Source organism: Aulostomus chinensis, chromosome 16 (assembly GCF_037954235.1).
Source record: "Aulostomus chinensis isolate RoL2024-O1b breed Wild chromosome 16, RoL_Achi_v1.0, whole genome shotgun sequence".
Classification (NCBI taxonomy): domain Eukaryota; kingdom Metazoa; phylum Chordata; class Actinopteri; order Syngnathiformes; family Aulostomidae; genus Aulostomus; species Aulostomus chinensis.
This window is the reverse complement of record NC_141335.1, coordinates 22836758-22857111: the sequence shown is the minus strand read 5'-3', so window position 1 is coordinate 22857111 and position 20354 is coordinate 22836758. Positions and strand designations below refer to the sequence as shown.

The window sequence follows — 20354 nt, the reverse complement described above, 5'->3', positions numbered from 1 at the left end:
TCCTCAGATGACTTCATCATGAAACCAGAGCTCTTTTAAAAGCATCATTTCAAAGCATCAAACGAGTCCAATCTGGGGTTACGTCATCACATGGGCCGTGCTGAGGTACTGTCTGTGTTAGCCTTACAGCGCAGGTACGCTGGAGACGTGTGTTTCATATCTCTTCAGAGTGTGTTACTATAATGCACAGAGAAAGTTGAAGAGGGTTTTGTTGTAAGAGGCTGACGTGCTGAGGCCTTTGACCAGGTGCTCCGGTCAGAGGGTGAGAGTTCCTTTTTAGGGAAAGCTTTCACCAGTGGAAGTAGATTCTGCCCTCTCCTCCCTGCAAATATTTTCTCTGCTGTCTGCCCTCCTCAGTAATCCCCCGCTGCTTTGACATACCCACGCCACCCCTGCCATTCCAATCAGTCACCCCCAACATGTGCTCTGTTGAACCCTAGCCACCAAGGAGTGGTAGGGGTCATCATCTGTTTGACTGTCCACACTTGCCATGCCAGCAGCTCTGAGGTTTAAGGGGCAGAGTGACAGGCGGCTTTGTTCCATTCAGCTGTAACCTGTGTGACAACTGTTCCATGCTGACACGGGGGAAAAGAGAAAGCTAAACGTTGGGGACGGGGCTCTCATTCCTGGATAGACGGAGCTCCTGTGAGCACCTGAGGCTAGCTCTGATTGTAGTTTTGGATTTGCTGCCTCTAGTAGACATTTTTGTCATTCTTCCGGGATAGAAGCAAAGCAGGGGTAGATAGAGCGAGTGTATGGAAGAGTGCGCTTCAGCTGAGGATATTACCTCATAGCGGATACGCTGTGAAGAGTTCTCTCCCTCCATTACTCTTTGCCTCTTATCTAGACAGGTTTTCTGTCTGGGTTCAGAAGGGAAGTTTTGACATCCAGGCTTTACAACCCCCTTCTCTGCTCCATTGCTCCTGACAGACAGAAAGAGAGAGAGAGAGAGAGGGAGAGAGAGGGAGAGAGAGCGGAGAAGTGGTGACTTCATCCCCTCTCTTGAACCAACCCTCTTTTTTTCAGGGCTTTTTTGCGCAGCACAGCCAGGCAGCATGCCAGCAGTTTTCATCTTGCTGCGGTCCCTGGTTATCAGGCTCCTCAGTAGCAGACTGGCAGGCTCAGTGGCACAGTTCCTCAGGAGAAGCCTCTCTTCAGGTGTTGCCCACATTGGCACGGCGCTGCGTTACATCTGGGACCGTGTCCGATCCCAAGAGTCCAAAGAAGCCGTCCTAGGCTGCGTGCTATGCATTCTCAACATGCACAAGAAGGTGGAGAACTGAGCTCACCCTGCACTTTCCCTTCAACTCTCCACTTGTCTGCTGAACAGAGACTGGACGATCAGAACTGGTGAGTGAGGAAAGTGTACAAAGGGATGTAACAGACTTTTTCGATGCTCATTTGGACTCCAGAATATTTTGTTTTTGTACCAGGACACTGGCCATGTCTGAAAGTATTGTAAGGAAGGTACAGCCCTTTACTATTGGGACCAGGCTGTCAGTCCCCACTGTGCCAAAATGCGAGGAGTTTACACAAAGTTATCTACAGAGCCAGAATCTAGATAACTGCACGTTACAGCACAACCTGAACTCGCTCTACCTCAGTCGGTCGCAGGTCTGTGCACATGGCCCCTGCCTCGTCTCACCCATCGTCAAGCAGGTAGCCCCCGTGAAACGCAACCAGGAGGACATGGCAGCTGAGGACCACTTGAACCAGAACGTCGCTGCTTCTTCTTCTTCCTCTGCTGTCTCCAGATCCATCAGAAAGATCACAATCTCTGGGAGTAAAGACAGGTCAGAGAAGAAAACGTCAGTGGGACCAGCGCTGCTATCAACCGCGGGGTCTTCAACAGAAAACAACAATAACAACAACAACATCACAACGAGCACATCAGATCCACATCTGCCCCGGATCGTGGGGGTGAACTGTGAGAATAAACCCAACTCTCACTTCGAGGTAAACAATTAACTTAAAAGAATGTGCGAAGACAAATTCTGAAAAAGGCAAAATTTTAAGTTATGTTAAAAAACAAACTAAAAGAAGAACCTGTAATAGAATGAGAGGATTTTAGACAAAATGTAGACTTTTCCATAGAAGTGCATTTGTTCGAGTTTGACAAAATTTAACATGATAAATCACTTACTTTTATCGCTTTTAAAAATATATTTACATTAGCCGCAAAGTCAAAATTAATCTAGTGCTAATTTAAATAATCTTTCTGTTTAATTTTCCCTCAATATTCAGTGCAATTATTTACAGCTGCTTACCTGAATATCAAAAACTGTTTCTCCACTTAAGGCTAAGATAGCATGTGAAGCATTGATGTTTCAGTATAAATTTGTTTATATTTTTCATATTGCTTGACACACTTTTCCTAAAATGATATCACCTTTATATGTCAGCATTATGAGAAGGCTGAATGTAAAATGAATTATATTTTTATACTAGATTAAAAAAAAAATTATATACAGGTGGATGTTCAGATCAATGTGTATAATGTTGCTAGCTTGCTAATCAGAGGATTCTTCTCGCTTGCCTTGCTAGCTCATTACAGTTTATGGCAAATTATGGGTAACTTAATTTCCCTTTATCGCCATAGGTTTTACTAAAGACGGAAAGCAGCAATGATTACGAGGTGATGCAGGGACTAACCAGACTGAAGCTCAACGGAGAGAAATCTGTCCAGCAGGTAACATGAGATGCTAAACGTTAGCTTAGCTAAAGCCAACAAATATATAAGGCACCTTCAGAAAAATAGAACAAAACTGAAAAACGTCAACAACAACAAAAGGCGTTTAATTAAAAAAAATGATAATGATATTTTTGTTTCCTCATTTTTCTGTTACACTGTTGTTGTGACGCACTTTGTTCTTGGAGCCAGGAGTGGAGTTGATGAATAAGTGGAGTCGTGTGGTGTTTTTGCCTGACTTCAACAGTTTATTATGTTATAAATTTGGAGCAAACGTTAGTGGGAGGGTTCACGTGTCTTGTGAAAGCCTGATGAACGTTTGTTTCCCTTTGTTTGGCTGCAGTACGTAAGCAGCATGTATCCAGCACACTGTATGTAGTGTACTGCTATGGATATTGTTTAAAGCAGCCTGTTGGATTTGGCCTGCTCCTTGTTGAAGTCATCTGTGTGTGTGTGTGTGTGTGTGTGTGTGTGTGTGTGTGTGTGTGTGTGTGTGTGTGTGTGTGTGTGTGTGTGTTACAGCAGCCCTTGCAGAGGCAGGGCTCACTGGAAAACATGAGGTCAGGGAAGATGTTAACAAAAGAAAAGGTTTGCTGAAGTCCTCATTGAAACTGGGAATAATAACACAGCCTCCTAGTAGGAAATAAAAAAAAAACCCACTCAAATACTCCTTCTTTTACTCTACAACAATACTTCACATTCTGTCCTCTTATCACTTCCTATTGACGCAAACGGATAAAAAAAATGGCTGCATTTGAGAGTATCATGAGGCCTTTACCTGTCCAGGTATGTCACAGTGGGCTGAAATCCTTTAAAGGTGGTACATTTACATGTATGGCTGACAGTTAAAAAAAAAAACGCCAGACATCCAAGGATCTGTCCACTCCTGCTTCCTTCATGTGCCCAGATGTTTCCTGACTGGATGTTGCAGGAATGCTTGTCCATTAGGGAAGTTGTGCCAGTCACTTTATCTCACGTAGTGCTGACAGTAGTTTTTTGTAGAGATGGACCTCTTGCCGGTTTCACGCCTGTTTTTAATGGTAGCCCGGCGTAATCAACAGGAATGGATATTTCAACACTCTCTGTCTGTAAAGTGATGTGGAGTTTAGCCAGCTCTCATAGAATTATTATTATTTTTTTCAATAACTAATCTTTTGGTAAAAAAGCCATCTCATCAGTGTGTTGCTGTTTTTTTTTTACTCAGATCTCAGCGCCTGAATCGCAGGAGAAAGCGGCTCAAAGGAAAGAAAGTCACCTCCAGAAGGAGAGGTCAGCAGCTGTTACATCCCAGAGTGACTGCTTCACTCAGCGCACGTCTCTCTTCAACAAGGAAGTACTGCAGGTAAAATGTAGCTGTCTTAACCCTTAAGAGGACAGATGTTGTATATATTTCTGTATCCTTTCCCCAATTCCCTTTCCTCCTCTCTCCCCCTAAGTAATTGGAAATGGGTGATATGTGTGCGAAAGGTGTACTTTCACTCTTTCCTTTCTCTTGGAAGATACAGATTCTTGTAGAGACGCCTTAGAATCATAATCTCTCATAAGAAGCTGTTTTGGGTTCATCTCAAAAGCAACAACTGAAGTCAGATGAATTCAGAATGGAAGCTGCCCCCGTCGCATGACCCTCTGACTAGAACAAAATATGTACTGGTTCTTATTTTGTCCCAAGTGTTCAGCTAAGAGGGAGCGCGAGGGAGGGAAAACCGCCACAAGTGAAGCAATTATTTAGGGATGAGATCATTGTTTGGCTCCATCTCTTCACGCCTATGGCCCAGAGAGACTCAGCCAAGCAGCACAACTGGTTGTTTTATCTCATCGCTGCTTCCACCCCGTCCTACAAGGCAGATTGGCGGAGGGACATTTTGTCCGGCAAACCATTAAAGTGATGGACAGTTTATTTCCAGTAATAAGAAATTAATTGTGTATGTGTCTGTTAGAGGAAGCAGATGATGTATTTATGTGTAGAGAACCGCTCTGTAGCACTTTTTAAATGTTAACAAGCATCACAGCCCTTTCCTCCGCCTGTTCCTCTTTGACAAGGTGCTGTAAATTGAGAATGTCTGAGGTTTTCTTTTTTTTTTTGATGCACAAGGACATGCTTGTTTTAAAGAGATCTGGTTGACTGCAACGACTGATGAAAATGTGTTATTACAGTATTACAATACATCCAAGTGGAAGTGAGGGGCTTTTAAGGGTCCCTCATGTTTTTAGCTCAGGGAGCAAAGCAGGTCAGCACATGGAGAAACACACCATCTGTCGATGAGGCCGCTCTGCAAAACATCTCACCTTTCACCATCTCATTGTAGTGATAGAAAGTCTAGAAACTTTCACTCATTTCAGGGCCAAGTTGTGTTAGCAGAGCGGTTAAAAATGTGGCTTCATGGTCAGCTTTTTATGATGTGTAGAAATGTGCTCCCTCGAGCTTGTTTTTCAAGTTAAAATGCTAAAATTAGCCTCCTTTCACTACAGGTCACACAGAATTTCAAATCAGAAGAAGCGATACAATCTGGATTCATGAGCCGGCTATTCTTCGTGGCCAGACTAAGGCCTGACTGTACATTTTGATAAACACACCATTGTTGTGGAGAGCGAACAGGAAGAAACAAGGGAATCATAGACTTCCTGTATGAGGTCATTATATGCCACGGGAGCCAGTTTGAGGAGATAGGCCTGTTTTGTCAAGCTATTTTCCTTCTGTTCTACCCCAGAAATACCTCCGCTACCCCCGGGGGGCTCGTAAAGTTAATGCCTCTCTGCTTCACTGAGGAGAAGTGACATCACATTTCAATCTCGAGCAAAGCGTCGTTTAGCGGCTGTGCGGTGTGGTCTTGAAGTTTTATTAGTCGAGAAGGGGGAGTTTCTGTAGGCTTGGTTATTTCATGTCGGTTACACACTTTAGCATTTAATGTGTTGATGTTGAATTATCATGACTTGTCTGTGTGTTTGAGTGTAATTAAAATTAGGCAGAAAACAGCAGCGCCAACAGGAACTAAACAGGGTCCTCAGGCTGACCTTTCAGAATCAAGATGGAAGAACCTGACCTGATTTATGAACCATCTTATTACCCAGGATTCCCCTGGTTCTTTATTATTCTAAATGAGCATCTTACTGATTGATGCCGGTTTTAATTTCATGATCACCAGCATTGCCCCCGGTTGCTCTTCCACCTATTTGGTGCCCTTTTCATCATTATTGAACTGGAAGACATAGTGGGTGGGTAGACATGACAAAAAATAGCAGAAGGTCTTTATAAAATTACATACATATATTTATTATTTATTTGTTTATAGCATTTGGGGGTAATTTGCATATTGGGTTTATTTTGGAGTGGTGTTTTTTTAGCACTGTGACACGCCCAGAGTGCCCCTGAGGTATACACCCCACATATAAGCACTGGTTCCATCACCGGTCCCTTCAGAGCAAACAAACCCGCACTGTCCTACAGTTCCTGACCGTGGCCACCTGGATCGGACTCCATTTAACATTTACCAGATAAGGCCGCTGTGCAAGACAAAGCCTTATGCAACAGAGTCCAGGGACTTGCCAAGAGAAACGTCTGCTCGACATAACATGACACGGGAGAACAAAGGCCTGTTCTTGATGTTTCTGAACAGAACATTACTTTCAGTCAGTGAAATGCGGCTCCATTGATCAGCTGGAATATGACTCTATGACCTCTGTATTACCGCCACATCTTGTGTGACATCACACAGTACGAGATGCTGCAGGCCTTTCTACAGCATCAACGCACTGGATATTGAGAACAATGCAAAAGTCTGAATGTTTGTCAGACATGAATTTTACTGCAGCAGTACTTCATATCGCAGCACCTCCTCAGTAAAGTGATCCCTGAGCTGTTTATACATAACAAATGAGGACTCCCCCACACCCACATCCTATCTCTGGAGTGGAGACAGATATGACTTCATATGAATGAGACACAACTACACGCAGACACGAATGGTCCTGTAAGTCTGAGGTGTGTATTTGTCATGCAGGCTGAGGCATGGATCAAAAGTAAACTGCAGGGGCTGAAGGACAGCCGTAAAATTCAGCGCTGCCCCCTGCAGGATTGTGAGGAGGCCTCCCAGACACTTCAGAGGGACCTCAAAGACTTTGAGAACACCCTCATTCAGCTCAACCAGGTAAGAAAATTATTCCAAACAAGACTGATCCACTAACATGTTAGCAGAGCAAGCACAGCCTGGCAAACCAAGTCCAAAAGTTCAATATTTATTTAATTTTTTTTCCCCAGGTAATGGAGATCTGAATACAATCATTAATCACTGTCATCGGTGTTAAAAGAGTCTGTCAGATCGCATAACACAGAACATGGTCTCATAGGCATTTTCAGTGGAGCAGAAAGAAAAGCAGACCCTCTGTGTTCCAGACGGCTCTGTCAAGCCAGTTTATACTTTCTTCCTCAGGCGAAAATGTTTGGAAATGGTACATTACTGATAATTAACCTCCATCTGACAGCCCAGGAAGGCACCCGCAGATTTTCTTAAGGGTATATCCAAGAAATTAATGGCAATTTTTCAACAGTGTAGTGTGTAGGCGGCTGGCACAAATGAACTGTTGCTGGTCGCTGCATTTGCGCTACTCCTACGATAGACAATGTCTTTTTTGTTCCATTTTGTTTAAAAAGATGGGCGATCAGCTGATCTGCAAATTGAACCCTGCCTCCGAACTTGTGGAGAAGCAGCTCGGCCAGCTCAGAGAACAGTGGCAGACTCTGAAGCAGACAGCTGCCAATCAAACCAGAGCTCTGGGAGGAGCCAAGAACCTACAGGAGTTCAACAGGAAAGTGGACCAGCTGGAGGCATGGATCAAAGAGAAGGTCGCGTTCATACTTCATCTCTTCTGCTCACTCTGTCTGTCTGTCTGTCTGTCTGTCTGTCTCTCTCTCTCTCTCTCTCTCTCTCTCATTTCATGCCATTTCATCCTTGTGAAGGTTCACACTGTCGTACTGAACCTTCACAAGTATTGTTGTGCCTGTTGGGATCTAAGAATTCATCCAATTTTCTAAGAACAATAGAAATACAGATTATTTGAAAACAGTGACACATAAAACATAATTGGAACCAGTGCACTTCTGCAGTAATTTTGGTGTTAAACTTCAACAGACTTTGAGACGCTTTTATGCATTTTAGGGGTCTGTAGCACAGGATCCTTCAGTGTTGAAAGACTTCTGCTTGGGAAATGCAACCAATCAGACGATGCAGTGGGCAGGACATTGTGATAATTACTGACAGCTGCAACAGACCAATAGCAGCACATATTTAAATGTATACATTTTATCATTGGTTAGATAAAAAAAAATCATTAAAATGCTTCATACTGCACCTGACCGGGCTGTGAATGATCCAGCCATCCATTTCTACCGCTTATCCTGATAAGGGTTGCGCGGGGGGGGGAGCTGGAGCCTATCCCAGTAGACGAGAGGCGGGGTTCACCCTGGACGGGTCGGGCTTTGAATCAATCAAGCCCTAATGTGTATCAGGCTGAAACTCAGATTATGAAGTTGCACTCCTGTGCTTTTTGTCATATATTTTATCCCGTCATCCACTGTCATCTACCAAATCGTCTTCCCCTCCTCCTTTTCCCTTAATGGAGCAACCATCAGTCGGTTCTCAGGATGTAAAACTAACCAGAGCTGCCCTGGAGGCAAATTTGACAGCTCTAATATAAAGCCGTTAAAATCACTGGCACAGCGCAGCACTTGCTAGCAGGAGCTTGTTTGTGTATACGATCCAGTGCCTGTCGTTATCAAAAAAATCCTTCATCTAGAGCATTCAAGGCTTGTGTTTATTTCTACGTTCATGTGTAAGTCTGCATTTTTTTGTACTGATGGTTGATGATGGACCCGTGGGAATGTAATTGGGGAAGAAGTTAATAGAACAGCCATCCCTGGAGGAGATGGGACTCATTGTTTCTTCCTCCTCATCCATTAGTATCATCTTAGGCTCCTCATACTGAAGCTTCTGTTTACCATCTTCCTTGGTGGCAGCGGTGTAATGCTGCTGCCTGTAAATAGAAATAATGGTTGGTTTCCTGACTAATGTGGAGCGGGGGTCTTTTACATGTGCCAGCAGGAAGAGGAGCAGTCTCTGGTTAGTGTCCTGGGGGCCAATGCTGACAAAATGCAGCTCGCCAGAAGAATTTTAGACCTGAAACAGGTGAGCCAAACAAGTGCAAAAGATGATTGATTCAAAAATTCACATTTGCAACAAAATTCTTCCACATAACTGTGGCTTTGTGAGGTAGATTATCAATGGCTTACTGTTCCTTCGCTGCAGGATGAGCAGCTATACAGAAACCTCCACGAGGAGATCAACCACTTGGCCCTCAAACTGGAGAAACAAGGGAAGACAGACGGCAAGAGCATCTCCAGCAGGAGGAAAAGCATCAATAAAATGTACACTGCGTCCTTTAAGGGCAACTGGTATGCTTCATGAAACATCCTGAATCCAGACTTCAACTGAAACTGAACTTATTTGTGTTGTCTTCAACTGTGTGAGCAGGTGGCTAAAGGTCCAGTCTCATCTGAAGACCTGCCATGAAAACCTTCAGCTCGCTCTGGAGGTCTCCTCATTCTACCAGCAGGCTGATAATACCTTGTTTGCTATCAATAATATGGTAAAGTTTCCATGTGGCTTGGTTGTTTATTTTTTAGTTCAGTCCAGATCAGGTATTCACATTGATATTCCATCCTTTCTTCCAGAGGAAAAGCTTGTCAACTTCTAAAAACCTGGAGCTCTTCGGAGAGAGAGAAATACGTGACATTGCCAGTCAAATCATGGTAGGAAACTTCTTCCCACTAAAAGACCACCGCATGGTCAGATCCTGAAAGTATGTTGCAGAGGCCTTCTCTACCTAACCTGCAGGTCTGTGTGTGGTAGATGCTAGATGTGAGTGTGTCCCAGCTGTCTAATCTCCATCCTGGCCTGGCTGCCGGTGTCACACAGAAGCAGAGCGAGGTGAAGGACTCCTGGGCGCTTCTTCAGAAGGTTTTCAGGTGAGATGGAAGGCCAAGAATAGCAAAGACAACTATGGTGGCCTTGTGAAAACAAGCACCATTTCACCCAGTAATTGGTGCATCAAAGGTTTCCACTGAGCTGGAACTGTATTTGTCTGTTTTTACTCTCCTGGTGTTCTGCATTAAGTCCACACTGGTGAAACCTAGACATTTTCCAACTGAGTGTGTAAAGATTCGCCCCCTCTCTCTTGATTAGAGTTGTTTAAAATGGGTTTGAGTCAATGAATAATTAGAAGCAAAGTCGAAGACCTGCCTGTCTGACCACACAGCATCGCCTCACCACACTCTTTTTAGTTTATAATTTTTAGTTTGGATCGCTGCTTATGAAGTTCACTGTGTATTTGATTTCTGCTGGGAGATGTGGTCGGTTCCCTTCTTCTCCCTCTTAACCCTGTGAATCCTGAACCCTCGGATAGTTGACAGGAAGCTGTAAATTTTGTTTATTCGATATACTGACAAATTGAAAGTTTAAAAAAAAATGGAATAACAATTTTGAAAGCGAGTTTTGTTGTGAATCCATTGTTGCTCACAGTATGTTTTTTTTTCAGACAAAAGAAAACATCACAACTTCACACAAAAATGATATCGCCGGTGACATAAAGGTCGTAGAAACTCGTGTAACAAACACGATTCGCTAGATATTACAGGGTGAAGGCTGTCGTAGTTTCAGTTTGGACTTCTGGAGATTCTTTCATACTATCCAGACAGTAAAACGGCATCCCAAAGGAATCATGAATATTTGTGTGTTCAAAACTGAACCAACTGTTCCTCAACCTACATTCAGTCATCCCAGCAACTTTCATCAAAATCCTTCCACAGCTTTTTGTGTTATGCTTCTAATAGACAAACAAACATGGGTGAAGTCATTAAAGTTCAAAGTAACTCACATTGCCAGTTCTGACATCCATCTTCACCGTCTCCGTCTCTCTAAACATTTCTCATGTTGGAGAGCTATCTTTAGCCCTGAATGTTACATCATCTGCTCTGTGTTATCAGCTGTGTTTCAAGGCTGTTTAAACCAAATAAAGCAAACACTGGTAGAAAACTTCAGACCCATAATTGGACTTCATCCTGGGCCGCTGAAGCCCTGCTGACAGCTCCACACTGACCTCCTGCTCTGCTTGTCCTGCAGGGGTGAGAGGACCCCGCTCTCTCCCACTGCCTCAACATTCACCAGGGAAGACTCTGACCCCCTGACACCAGCACGAGAGCTTCAGTGCGGCATGGGAACAGAGATGCAAAGGATCATGGGAAAGGAGGTGAAAGAAGGGCAGAATCGTCTTAAAGGCTATGTGGTAAGCAGCTTTGGTATTTCATTCTATAACTAGAGTGACCACACTGTGGCCGTCGACTGGGAGACGGCAACGGCATCAGTGCTGGCAAAAGATGAGTTCAGCCTCTTTCGGTGCTTCCTCCAACAGCTGTGGCTACAGAAAGTGACGCACTTTGTCCTCTGGTTTGGAAAATGCCTGACTTACAATTTGAGAAGGTTTTTCCTAAATAACAGTATTTTTGGAGTCAGTCAGATGTGCTGTAGAGCAGCGGTTTAGTTTTGGCACCCAACACATTGCTGGTTTTCCATCCTACTAGCTGGTTAGTTGCACTTAATATCACCTTGCGTTTGACATTTATAACTTATTTTCCTGCCTCTCTCTTCTATCTCCTGTGAAGAATCTCTGTCCGAAAAATAATTTGGATACTGCCCTGCAGGAGTCTCAGGAAGAGCTTTTAGAGGTGTTATTTACCCTGGCAGAAGAATTCTATGAGTTTCCATTTAAAATGTCAAGCGGTGACTGTACAACATCTCTGTATGGTGGGCCAGAGCAAATACGTCTTTCCCTCCAACTCAAAATCCTAATAGTTTTCATATCCTTACGCTTAATGGTGGAATAATATCTTGTCTTTCAAGCTCACTAACAAAAGTGCAGTCATTGGATTAATACTTGGTAGAAAGATGGTGGGTCAGTCCAGGGTGAGTGGATAATTTGCAGAGCATGTGGATTCTTCATCTTGGAGGCCCATTATTGAACACGTGGGTGCTCCTATAGTCGCCTCACTGCTCATAAACATACAAAGAAATACTGTTAGTTGGAGGAGGAGGTGTTCCGGATGTTAAAAAGTGTAATTATGTTTATATTTAGCCTTTTAAGGTAGATTCAATCTGTAAGTGAATGCACAGTGGCTGTTTATGTTCAGGGCCATCCCATGATGCATTGCTTCTCTCCTCTTGTCGGCCCGCTGGTGAGCCTTTGGCCTGGTTATGCCCAGGGAGAAAGTGCTGGAGAAGTGTAAACTTCACTCTTTCCATTCTCCCTGTTTTCTGGGTCAGTTTATTTCTTGTTTCTAGGCTCTTACAGGCCTTGGGGCCTCGCCACCAGTGACAGGGGCCATCAGGCCTGCGAGCCAGGTTTCTCATGAGAGGCTCAGAGCTCTCCCCTCCTGAGCTCTCCTACTGCAGTTAGCTGTCTTTATTGCACTGGGAGCTGGGAGTTACCGTGGTGCACTTCTGTGGGAGCAGTCCTCGTTACTCTTTATGGAAGGATTAATAAGACAATTCTAGCAAAACCCTGGAGCCCGGAGGCTAAGGTCAATGCCAGGCACAACCACCAGTCAAACAGTAAAAGTAATTTGTCACATACTTTTCCAGCACTTTAACTTTAGCTCAAGGGTGTGTTGAATTGATTACAGTAGTTTTAGGGGTGCCAGATGCCGCTGCACAGGTCTGGCGGCTGGCAGCGACTTTGACATATTTGCATATGTGCTCGCAGACATCATTTTGAGAGTGTGTAGACACACACATTTGGTCTCCCCGTCTCTTTCCCTCTGCTGCAGTTGAATTCACTTGACTAAAGCAAAACGTGAAGTTAGTGGCACCTTGATGCATGTCTAAAGATCATCCATACATCTGTGTTGTAGGGGAGATGTTAGCAGTAGTGCTGCTTTTTGTTGCCGGAGCTAAACATGGCTATCATTTGTTTCTCTGGTTAATTGTAGCCAGATGCCGGGGCTGCAGACCAGATGGGCTGAGAGCTAAGTGATAGTTCTTGGCTGACATCACTTCAGTGGACATTGCAGAAAGACACACAAGAGAAGGAGAGATGAAACAGATAAGAATCAACTACGCTGAAACACATTGGATGAGGTCTAAAACTACAGAACGAAAGTGAATAAGAAAACAAATCTTTAAATCTTTACTTCATGCTCTGGCTGACGTAAGTCTTTTTCATAATATTTTTTTGGACAGCGAGGTATTGCGAGCGCTACAGGAGTTGTTTACACTGTGAGGAATGAAGGACAGAAGCAAATGTCTGGGGAGTTGATGTCAGGGATGGTTAGCAACTTTGTCAAATGAATCACAGTGGTTTGTTCGTTACGCAGTTTTAACTCAGAAATGGGCCGATAATGGGCCTCTGTAAAACTCAGCCTATAAAAAGACTGACGAGTTAGTAAATGATGCTCCAGACTTTTAATTTACTGCATCTCTCGCATAATTTTGACGACACCTTTTCTGTGTGACTCACTTCTTCTACAAGGCCAGTCAGAAAATAGCAAGCTCCATAAAACATATTTACAGTATTAATGGCAGTTTTGTACTTTTCGGCAGCCGTGTAAACTCAGCATTTTAGATTTATTCAAATAAAAGCACTGACATATTTGCCTAGCTGATTGTTACAGGGCGCCTACTTCTGCCAGCACTGTGGATTATGTTAAACACACTTGCTTTTATTACGCGGGACAATTAAAGCAGCAGGGTCTGCATTATTTTATAATGAAATATTAACATTCAAGGCTTCCAAATTCCTTCATTCTAAGGGGCGGAACTTCGTCTGGCTGGAGGGCTGTGGACCATGAATAAGTGTTGATGTTATGTGAGATTAAATACTTTCAAAATATATTTGAATGTGTTTTATCTAGAATTAAAATGCAACATCTAAAAATGATATTCAAAAAAATTATATTAAATAATAAACAATTTAAGAAAATAAACAGTTTTTTTAGGAGCAGGAATATATTTTAACAGACAGGCACCTAACAGACAGTGCACATAACTTTTTCGGTCTTTAATCATTTCTATCATGATGAAAGTCATAAAGAGATTATGATGAATTAAGTCAGGGAGAAATGCAAGCAGAAGTCTTGAAAATGGCTGTCATTGCTTCGACCCCTGCCTCCTGTCAGGTTCACTGGTGCCAGTGACCCACTGGGTCAGTGGATGTAACAGGAGCCCCGCAGTTCTAAGATATGGAACCACAGTGAGCTCCATTAGAAACCAGAGGTAAATCTGTCCCCTACATGTTGGTGGGCAAAAACAACCCCAAATTTTTAAATGTTCAACTGCATCAGTGCGTTGACAGTGCGGAACCGCTGTCAGGTGATCCCCCCTCGGCCATCTTTGGAGTCTTTTGGCCAACCTTTGAGTTCCTCAGGTGGTTGTAAAAGAGGCTCAGTGGCTGTTGACATCTGTATTATATGGCTGCACATAGACAAGGTCTACAGCTCTGGTGCTGACCTCATTAAAAACTCCAGCTCATGGTCCTAAACAGAGTCCAAGAGGAGCCGGACAGACAGCCGTGGAAATCAGTATCTGACGCTGACAAAACACACCTGCCATTTAATGAGGGTTGGGGATAGGAGATTGAAAAAGAGGGTTATGTTTCTAACGGCTGAGTGATATAACACATGTTGGCAACCTTTTTCTGTATTCATTCGCATTCTTGAAGTAATTATAATTTATTTAAAGGTTTTCCTCCTTCTTTGCTATTTCTATTATAACTGCTGATGTTCTTTAATAGAAGAAACAGTTTCTATCTTTGGTGTAGTCTGGGGAGTTTCACTGAGAATAAGCAACCTTTGTCAGTAAGGAGTGAATATACTTACTGCCGGGCAGTCGTCCATGTTATCCAGCATCCAGCCACATTGTAACATTCCCATTAGTTGCAGTAACGCCTCCAAGACGACGTTTATATTAACCTGATAAAAAGACACTGCCACGCGAGCGCATTCTCTGACTAGTAGTAAGAGTAAAAATAATAGTAATAGTCCGACTAATAATTGAAACTTGTTTGCACTTCATTTGATATAAAATATAAAATGAAGTCCAACAGACGTACTACGTTGTGTAGCAAGTAAACAGGAATATGTGGGCTGCACAGAAAAGTCATGGTTGGGAATGTACTTTGGTTTTGATGTCGAAGTGTAAAAACCGCGCTGTGTCCTGTGTCCACCAGGTGGTGTTATGACTGATACGATTATAAACTTTAGGGATTGTTCCTTGTCCAACATGTTTGGTAAAAATTGGCTTCATAGTTTTTGAGTAATCCTCCCGATAAACAAGTGCCTCATTGGCAGAGATCATTAAACACCCATTAAAGTGCAGCTCTTAGCAAATTACCTGAATTTGTTCTAACCACTAAAAAGTCTTTCTGGGTTACTATGTCTCTCTCTTTTACCGCCACCGCCACTGCTGTTCACGACTGTAAGAGGGTCAAATCCTCGGAAACTTTACACACATCGATAATATGGCCGCAGCTGGATGTCTACAGTTTGTGTTGGTTGATGCTGCTAACCTGCTGTGGCAGCCATATTGGATTATTCATTTTTACAGGGATGTTTGTATCATGGATTCTGTCTGGGTTACAGGACGGTTGCAACCCTGCGGTATTAATGGCTCACCTAAACACCTTAATGAAAATATTGTCTTATGAAGAATTAGGTCAATCGTTGGTTTATTACAATCCTAGCAACTGAGTCACTGTCTCGTCGCTTCTTAAAGCATGAAATCCTCCATCTGAGATGTTTGTGTATCAAGTCAACATTAATAAAAGTCAAATATAGTCATGAGCTTTTAATACAGACTTATTATTGTTCTTTTGTCCACAGACTACCCTTGAATGTGGGGGTGGTAGCCAGGCGCATAGCCAGGCGCAGCAATCTGTGAACCACACCTCTTCACCCACGGGAGACGGCCCTGCCTGTGCAAATGATGTCATCGTCAGACATCAGTTGAGGGGGGAAAGGTGACATTTCAGCCTGCCCCCCCCCCCCCCCTGACTTACATAATGAGAGTTCATTATGTAAGTCATAATTGGAGTTACGTATCTGTGTTTTCTTTGCAGTAGGAAGCCCAGAGTTGAGCCCAAGCTGGCCACTGCCCCGCGGAGCCACCCGCAGCTTCACATACAACTCCAGAAGTTCACCATGTCTGCTGACAAGGTGACTGAAGATCCCTGCTGGCCACACCTGCATTTCATTCTACACCAGAATGAACCTTTCACATTTGACAGAATATTTAATTGTCAAGACAGCAGTGATTACACCTTTTTCTTGTAGCCAGCCAAAGACTTGACATCAAATTCACAAATGTGACCTGTTAAGCTTAATAAGTGTCTTTGGGTGGGTTTAAAGGTCCGGATCGGAGACATCACCTGATTCCTCATACTTTACTCAGCTAAATGTAGACTCTCTTGCTGAGCGATCATCACGATTTTCTAACCATTTGTCTTTTTAACCTTCTCCCTGTCAGACTCTGTCCTGGCTAAAAGACAACGTGTCCATGGCCACACGGATCTGCTCTGTAGCCAGTTTTGAGGGACTGGAGGCAGCCAGGAAGTGCCAACATACCTTGGAACAAGAAATCCTCACAAATCGAGCCAGGATCGAGGTGGTCAAAAGGGTATGCGGAGGCCATCTTGTCTCTCTCCTAACCCAGTCTCTGGACAAAAGCCTTCAATCGTTTTTGCAAACTGGGCCTGTTGTCAAGCCTGGTTTGTGTATGAATCACATCATGAGCTAACATTTCAGAGCCTAAGATCAGGTTTACATTTCACAACATAAAACTTCCATCCTTAATAACCACATGCTCTCATCACTTTAACGCCCCGTCCCCAGGAGGGCCATGGACTGGTCCGTGCACAGCACCCAGGCGGCGCCAAGATAGAGGAGTTCCTCCGCCAACTGGAGGTGCTGTGGGAAGAGCTGCAGAGGAGGCACCAGAGGAACGCTGTGTTTCTGCAGGCCTCGGAGGAGCTGGGTTTTAGGGTACGATTCATAAAATATCTCACAGCCAGTGCTCCTCTGAAGTCATACAGAGGCGAGTTACTTACCTCTGGATTTATAGGACGAATTTATGGTTATGACAGCTGATTCTGGACGAGTTCTCCCATTGTTAAAAGCTTCGTGCTTGCCCAGAGCATGAGGTGTCCACATTAACACATGTTTAAAGGCATTTACTTTCATCTTCACCATTTTAATTGGGAATCTGAAAAATATATCTCTGAAATGCGCAGAGACAAATCCAAAGAGTATAAATTGCACTCCATATAATTTGATTATAGGAGGGAAAGCACTTGCAAATGTCTCCAGAATGATGACTTAGTTAAGACAGATGGACGTCAAAGAGTGTTCACAAGACCTGCCAGATCAGACGTTACTGTCTCTGCTGCACAGTCCATCACCTCTGGATGTTTCTGTGCCTTTAACCACTCACAAATGACCGCCCTTTGTGTCCTTCCTTCTCAACTGTAAAGGCTGTTAAAGTGCTCCAGGCCCTGGGTAGCCTGGAGGCCTGGCTGGAGTCTGTGGAGCTTTCCATGAGGGCGTCCTCACTACCCGGTGACCCTGAAACCATGACTGTAGCTGAGAGGGAGAACTGTCTGCTGGAGAAAGAGGTGGCATCACGCAGCCTGGAGCTCAGTTCTCTCAGACAGGAGGTGGACCGTCTCCACAGCCACAGTCACCCGCACACACAAGGCCTGCCGGCGCGTATGGAGGAGGTGGAAAGAAAGTGAGTTTTTAGAGCATGAGAAGGAGAGGTCAGGGGTAGCCCCTGGACGTCTCTCATAATGGAAGACTCCTGTTATGGATTTAACAATCAGACCCTGGTGGTTTAGGAAATAAAGTCAGAAGTTTGTCACTGTTTCCGAGAGGTCACAGGTTTGCACTTGCTCTCTGCAACATGGAAGAGTTTATTCAAAGAAATCCCTAGTTAAACAATTTCAGCCCATAAACCACAAAAATATATATCAATAGATCTTCTTGTTGCTTTTTTTCTCATTCTCTCCATGTGCTCATTCTTTTAAAGCTCTTTCATTTGTGATTCATGCAGCACTTAACCAGGTCAACCCAGCAGTCCTGACATGCACTTCACCCACAGCTTGTCAGTGTGTCACCCATTCCTTGTTTTCAACATGACGCCTCGCTCTTCGCTTGGCTCTCCAAAGACTCTCAGAGAGACCTTATGGTGTTGGCCGTTTTACGGGCCGTACCTATGCCCATAAACACAAGGTCAGACTCTGTAAAGAACACCGCGCTGACTAAAGGAAATAAAGGAACGGAAAGGGGCTCCGTTTAAGTGTTTCCAGGGCGGGGGGTGTTAGATGGGGCAGGGATGGACACTTCTGCCATCTGAGGGACCATTGATGCAGGTCGGAGCTCTCACTAAGCAGCTGGAAGACAGTTGGGATGATGTCATTATTTAGCGCTGCATGCAAGCAACTTAAGGCTCATTTATTCTGGGAAAAATACGCTTTCAATTTACCTTCTGAAATATAAACTCTGCACAGACGGGGGACCTCCATGCTCTGAAGTACAGGATGTGTTTATGTGACACATGATGTATGGTTACATAAACTCTATGAGACTCACTGTGCTTCATTCATGTGTAATGTGGTTTTCTCTAGAGGATGCAGCACTGTGTATGAACAGAACAGTTCTGGTTTGGTTTCAAGGGTCCCATTTTTCACAGGTACCACCACGTTCTAAGTGCCCTGACCCAGCAGAGCTCCAAGCTGCAGGACACGCGGATGCTGACTGAGTTCCTGGAGCGTGTGGAGCTGGAGGAGAGTCAGGAGCTCAATGCTCCTCAGTACAGCCTGGGCCAGGTGAGACTGGAGTCACCTAACTTACAAAAACTGTATATGTTTTACCTTTTACTGACTACATTTAGGCAGCACGGTGGTACACTGGTCAGCACTGTTGCCTCACAGCAAGAAGGTTCTGGGTTCGAGCCCCGGCTGGAGCACAGGATCTTTCTGTGTGGAGTCTGCATGTTCTCCATGTTCCTGTGTGGGTTCTCTCTGGTACTCCTGCTTCCTCCAAAGACATCAAGAAGGGACCAGGTTAATTGGATACTCTAAACTGACTGTAGGTGTGACTGTGAGTGTGAATGGTTGTCTGTCTATAAGTGTTGGCCCTGAAATGGACTGGTGACCCGTCCAGGGTGAACCCCACCTCACAACCAAAAGCTGCTGGGATAGGCTCCACCCCCCCCTCCCCTGAACAGGATAAGCAGAGGAAAATGAATGGATGGATGGATGGATGGATGAATGAATGGATGGCTACGTTAAATGGGAAACTACTTTCTCCTGGTCTGCTCCTGCTTGATAGTGGAGATTATTCTAAGTGATAGAAACTATTTCTATGATTCCATTGCAAGTAGATTCTTATTCTCTCTTCTTTGTTACAAAGATACGTACAATTGCTACATAGCACTCAAGGTGGTGTGACAGTATGCTTTGGATGAATTAATCTTAATAGATCATTGGTAGTTGGGACACGAGATGTTGGTTTTTTGTTTTATGATACATTTGTACATTTACCTTACATACAGCCTCTCCATGGTGACATTTCCTCCGCTCCCGCCTTACTGGGACTCCAAAGCAGCACTGGCAGTGGAGAGCCCCTGATGGAAAGCATGGGTGACCCTGTGGAGGAACTACGAGAGGCTGTAGAGATGCTGAACGACACTGTGAGGGAACGAGGCCGGTCACAGAACCATGACCAGGCTATCCAGGAGCTTCTGTGCAAGGTAAGAAGAAGAGACCTGCTCCACGTCTCTTTAATTTATTAATATTTTATGATATTGTTAGGTCAGGTGGTTGCTGCTGTGATGTTGAAAAGTCTTTATGTTCGTCACAAACAGCTGCACAAACCAATGCAGACACATCTGGTTTGGTTTTGTTTGTGGCTGTGGGCTTTAATAGGCCCCAAATGAGCCGCCACTCCCCACTGCAGGAGTGTTTTTTACGTTGATTTGATTTATTCTGGGTGCACATGTTTAAATTGCACATATACAGGCCCCGGGGGGCAACTCCCTGACACCATCTGAAACATTAATGTGGCTCTCATGAGAAAACAAATAATACATAGCAAAGCATAATGAGTTAATGACATCCTACAAGTTCTCATGAAGACTTTACGCCCCACTAGCACGGCAGGCTGGCTGTGTATGTGGAGGAGTGTCTGTGCTGCTGCAAGGAGCTCAGCCTGGACATCCTAGAGAAAGAGACAGACATGGCCGTCCAGTGTGAGCCAGACCGCTGTGGCCTGGAGGCTCTACAGGAGAAGCAGGACCACCTGGAGGTGAGAGGAAGATGTCCGCTCATGTTGTGATTGTGGTGTAAACATTTTCAAATGATTCACTGGTGCTTATTCAATCCCGTATTTGTTTCCACTGACGTTGGGTTATGGTCCTGCCATTAAAAAAGGGGAAGCCCCCCCACCTCCCCACCCCCACCTCCAACACTTTGTTCCATAGTCTGTTTCCTGTTGTGCCAGAGTCTCTCACATCCAGAAAACAACCCACCTCACTTTGTGCTGTGATTCATTTATTATTATATAAACTGCAGA

At 44.2% G+C, this 20354-nt stretch overlaps 1 protein-coding gene across 8 annotated transcripts in view; it reads left to right on the top strand.

Moving 5' to 3' along the window:
• Positions 1–1102: 1102 nt before the first annotated feature.
• The window catches only part of mymx (myomixer), a 29949-nt gene continuing 10697 nt past the window's right edge, over positions 1103–20354 (top strand). For 2 of the 8 annotated variants that reach the window (XM_086180784.1, XM_086180778.1), the window contains exons 1-19: positions 1301–1956; positions 2600–2689; positions 3894–4031; positions 6688–6834; positions 7338–7529; positions 8782–8868; positions 8989–9134; positions 9214–9328; positions 9414–9491; positions 9592–9707; positions 10861–11023; positions 15609–15745; positions 15845–15941; positions 16252–16401; positions 16617–16766; positions 17255–17511; positions 18472–18607; positions 19336–19533; positions 19935–20087. In XM_086180784.1, the coding sequence (XP_086036910.1) occupies positions 1444–1956; positions 2600–2689; positions 3894–4031; positions 6688–6834; positions 7338–7529; positions 8782–8868; positions 8989–9134; positions 9214–9328; positions 9414–9491; positions 9592–9707; positions 10861–11023; positions 15609–15745; positions 15845–15941; positions 16252–16401; positions 16617–16766; positions 17255–17511; positions 18472–18607; positions 19336–19533; positions 19935–20087 (3063 nt within the window). In that variant the 5' untranslated portion in view covers positions 1301–1443. Of the gene's footprint in view, positions 1957–2599; positions 2690–3893; positions 4032–6687; positions 6835–7337; positions 7530–8781; positions 8869–8988; positions 9135–9213; positions 9329–9413; positions 9492–9591; positions 9708–10860; positions 11024–15608; positions 15746–15844; positions 15942–16251; positions 16402–16616; positions 16767–17254; positions 17512–18471; positions 18608–19335; positions 19534–19934; positions 20088–20354 lie in introns of all 8 variants that reach the window. The other 6 variants (XM_086180785.1, XM_086180783.1, XM_086180782.1 and 3 more) reach the window with 6 other exon arrangements.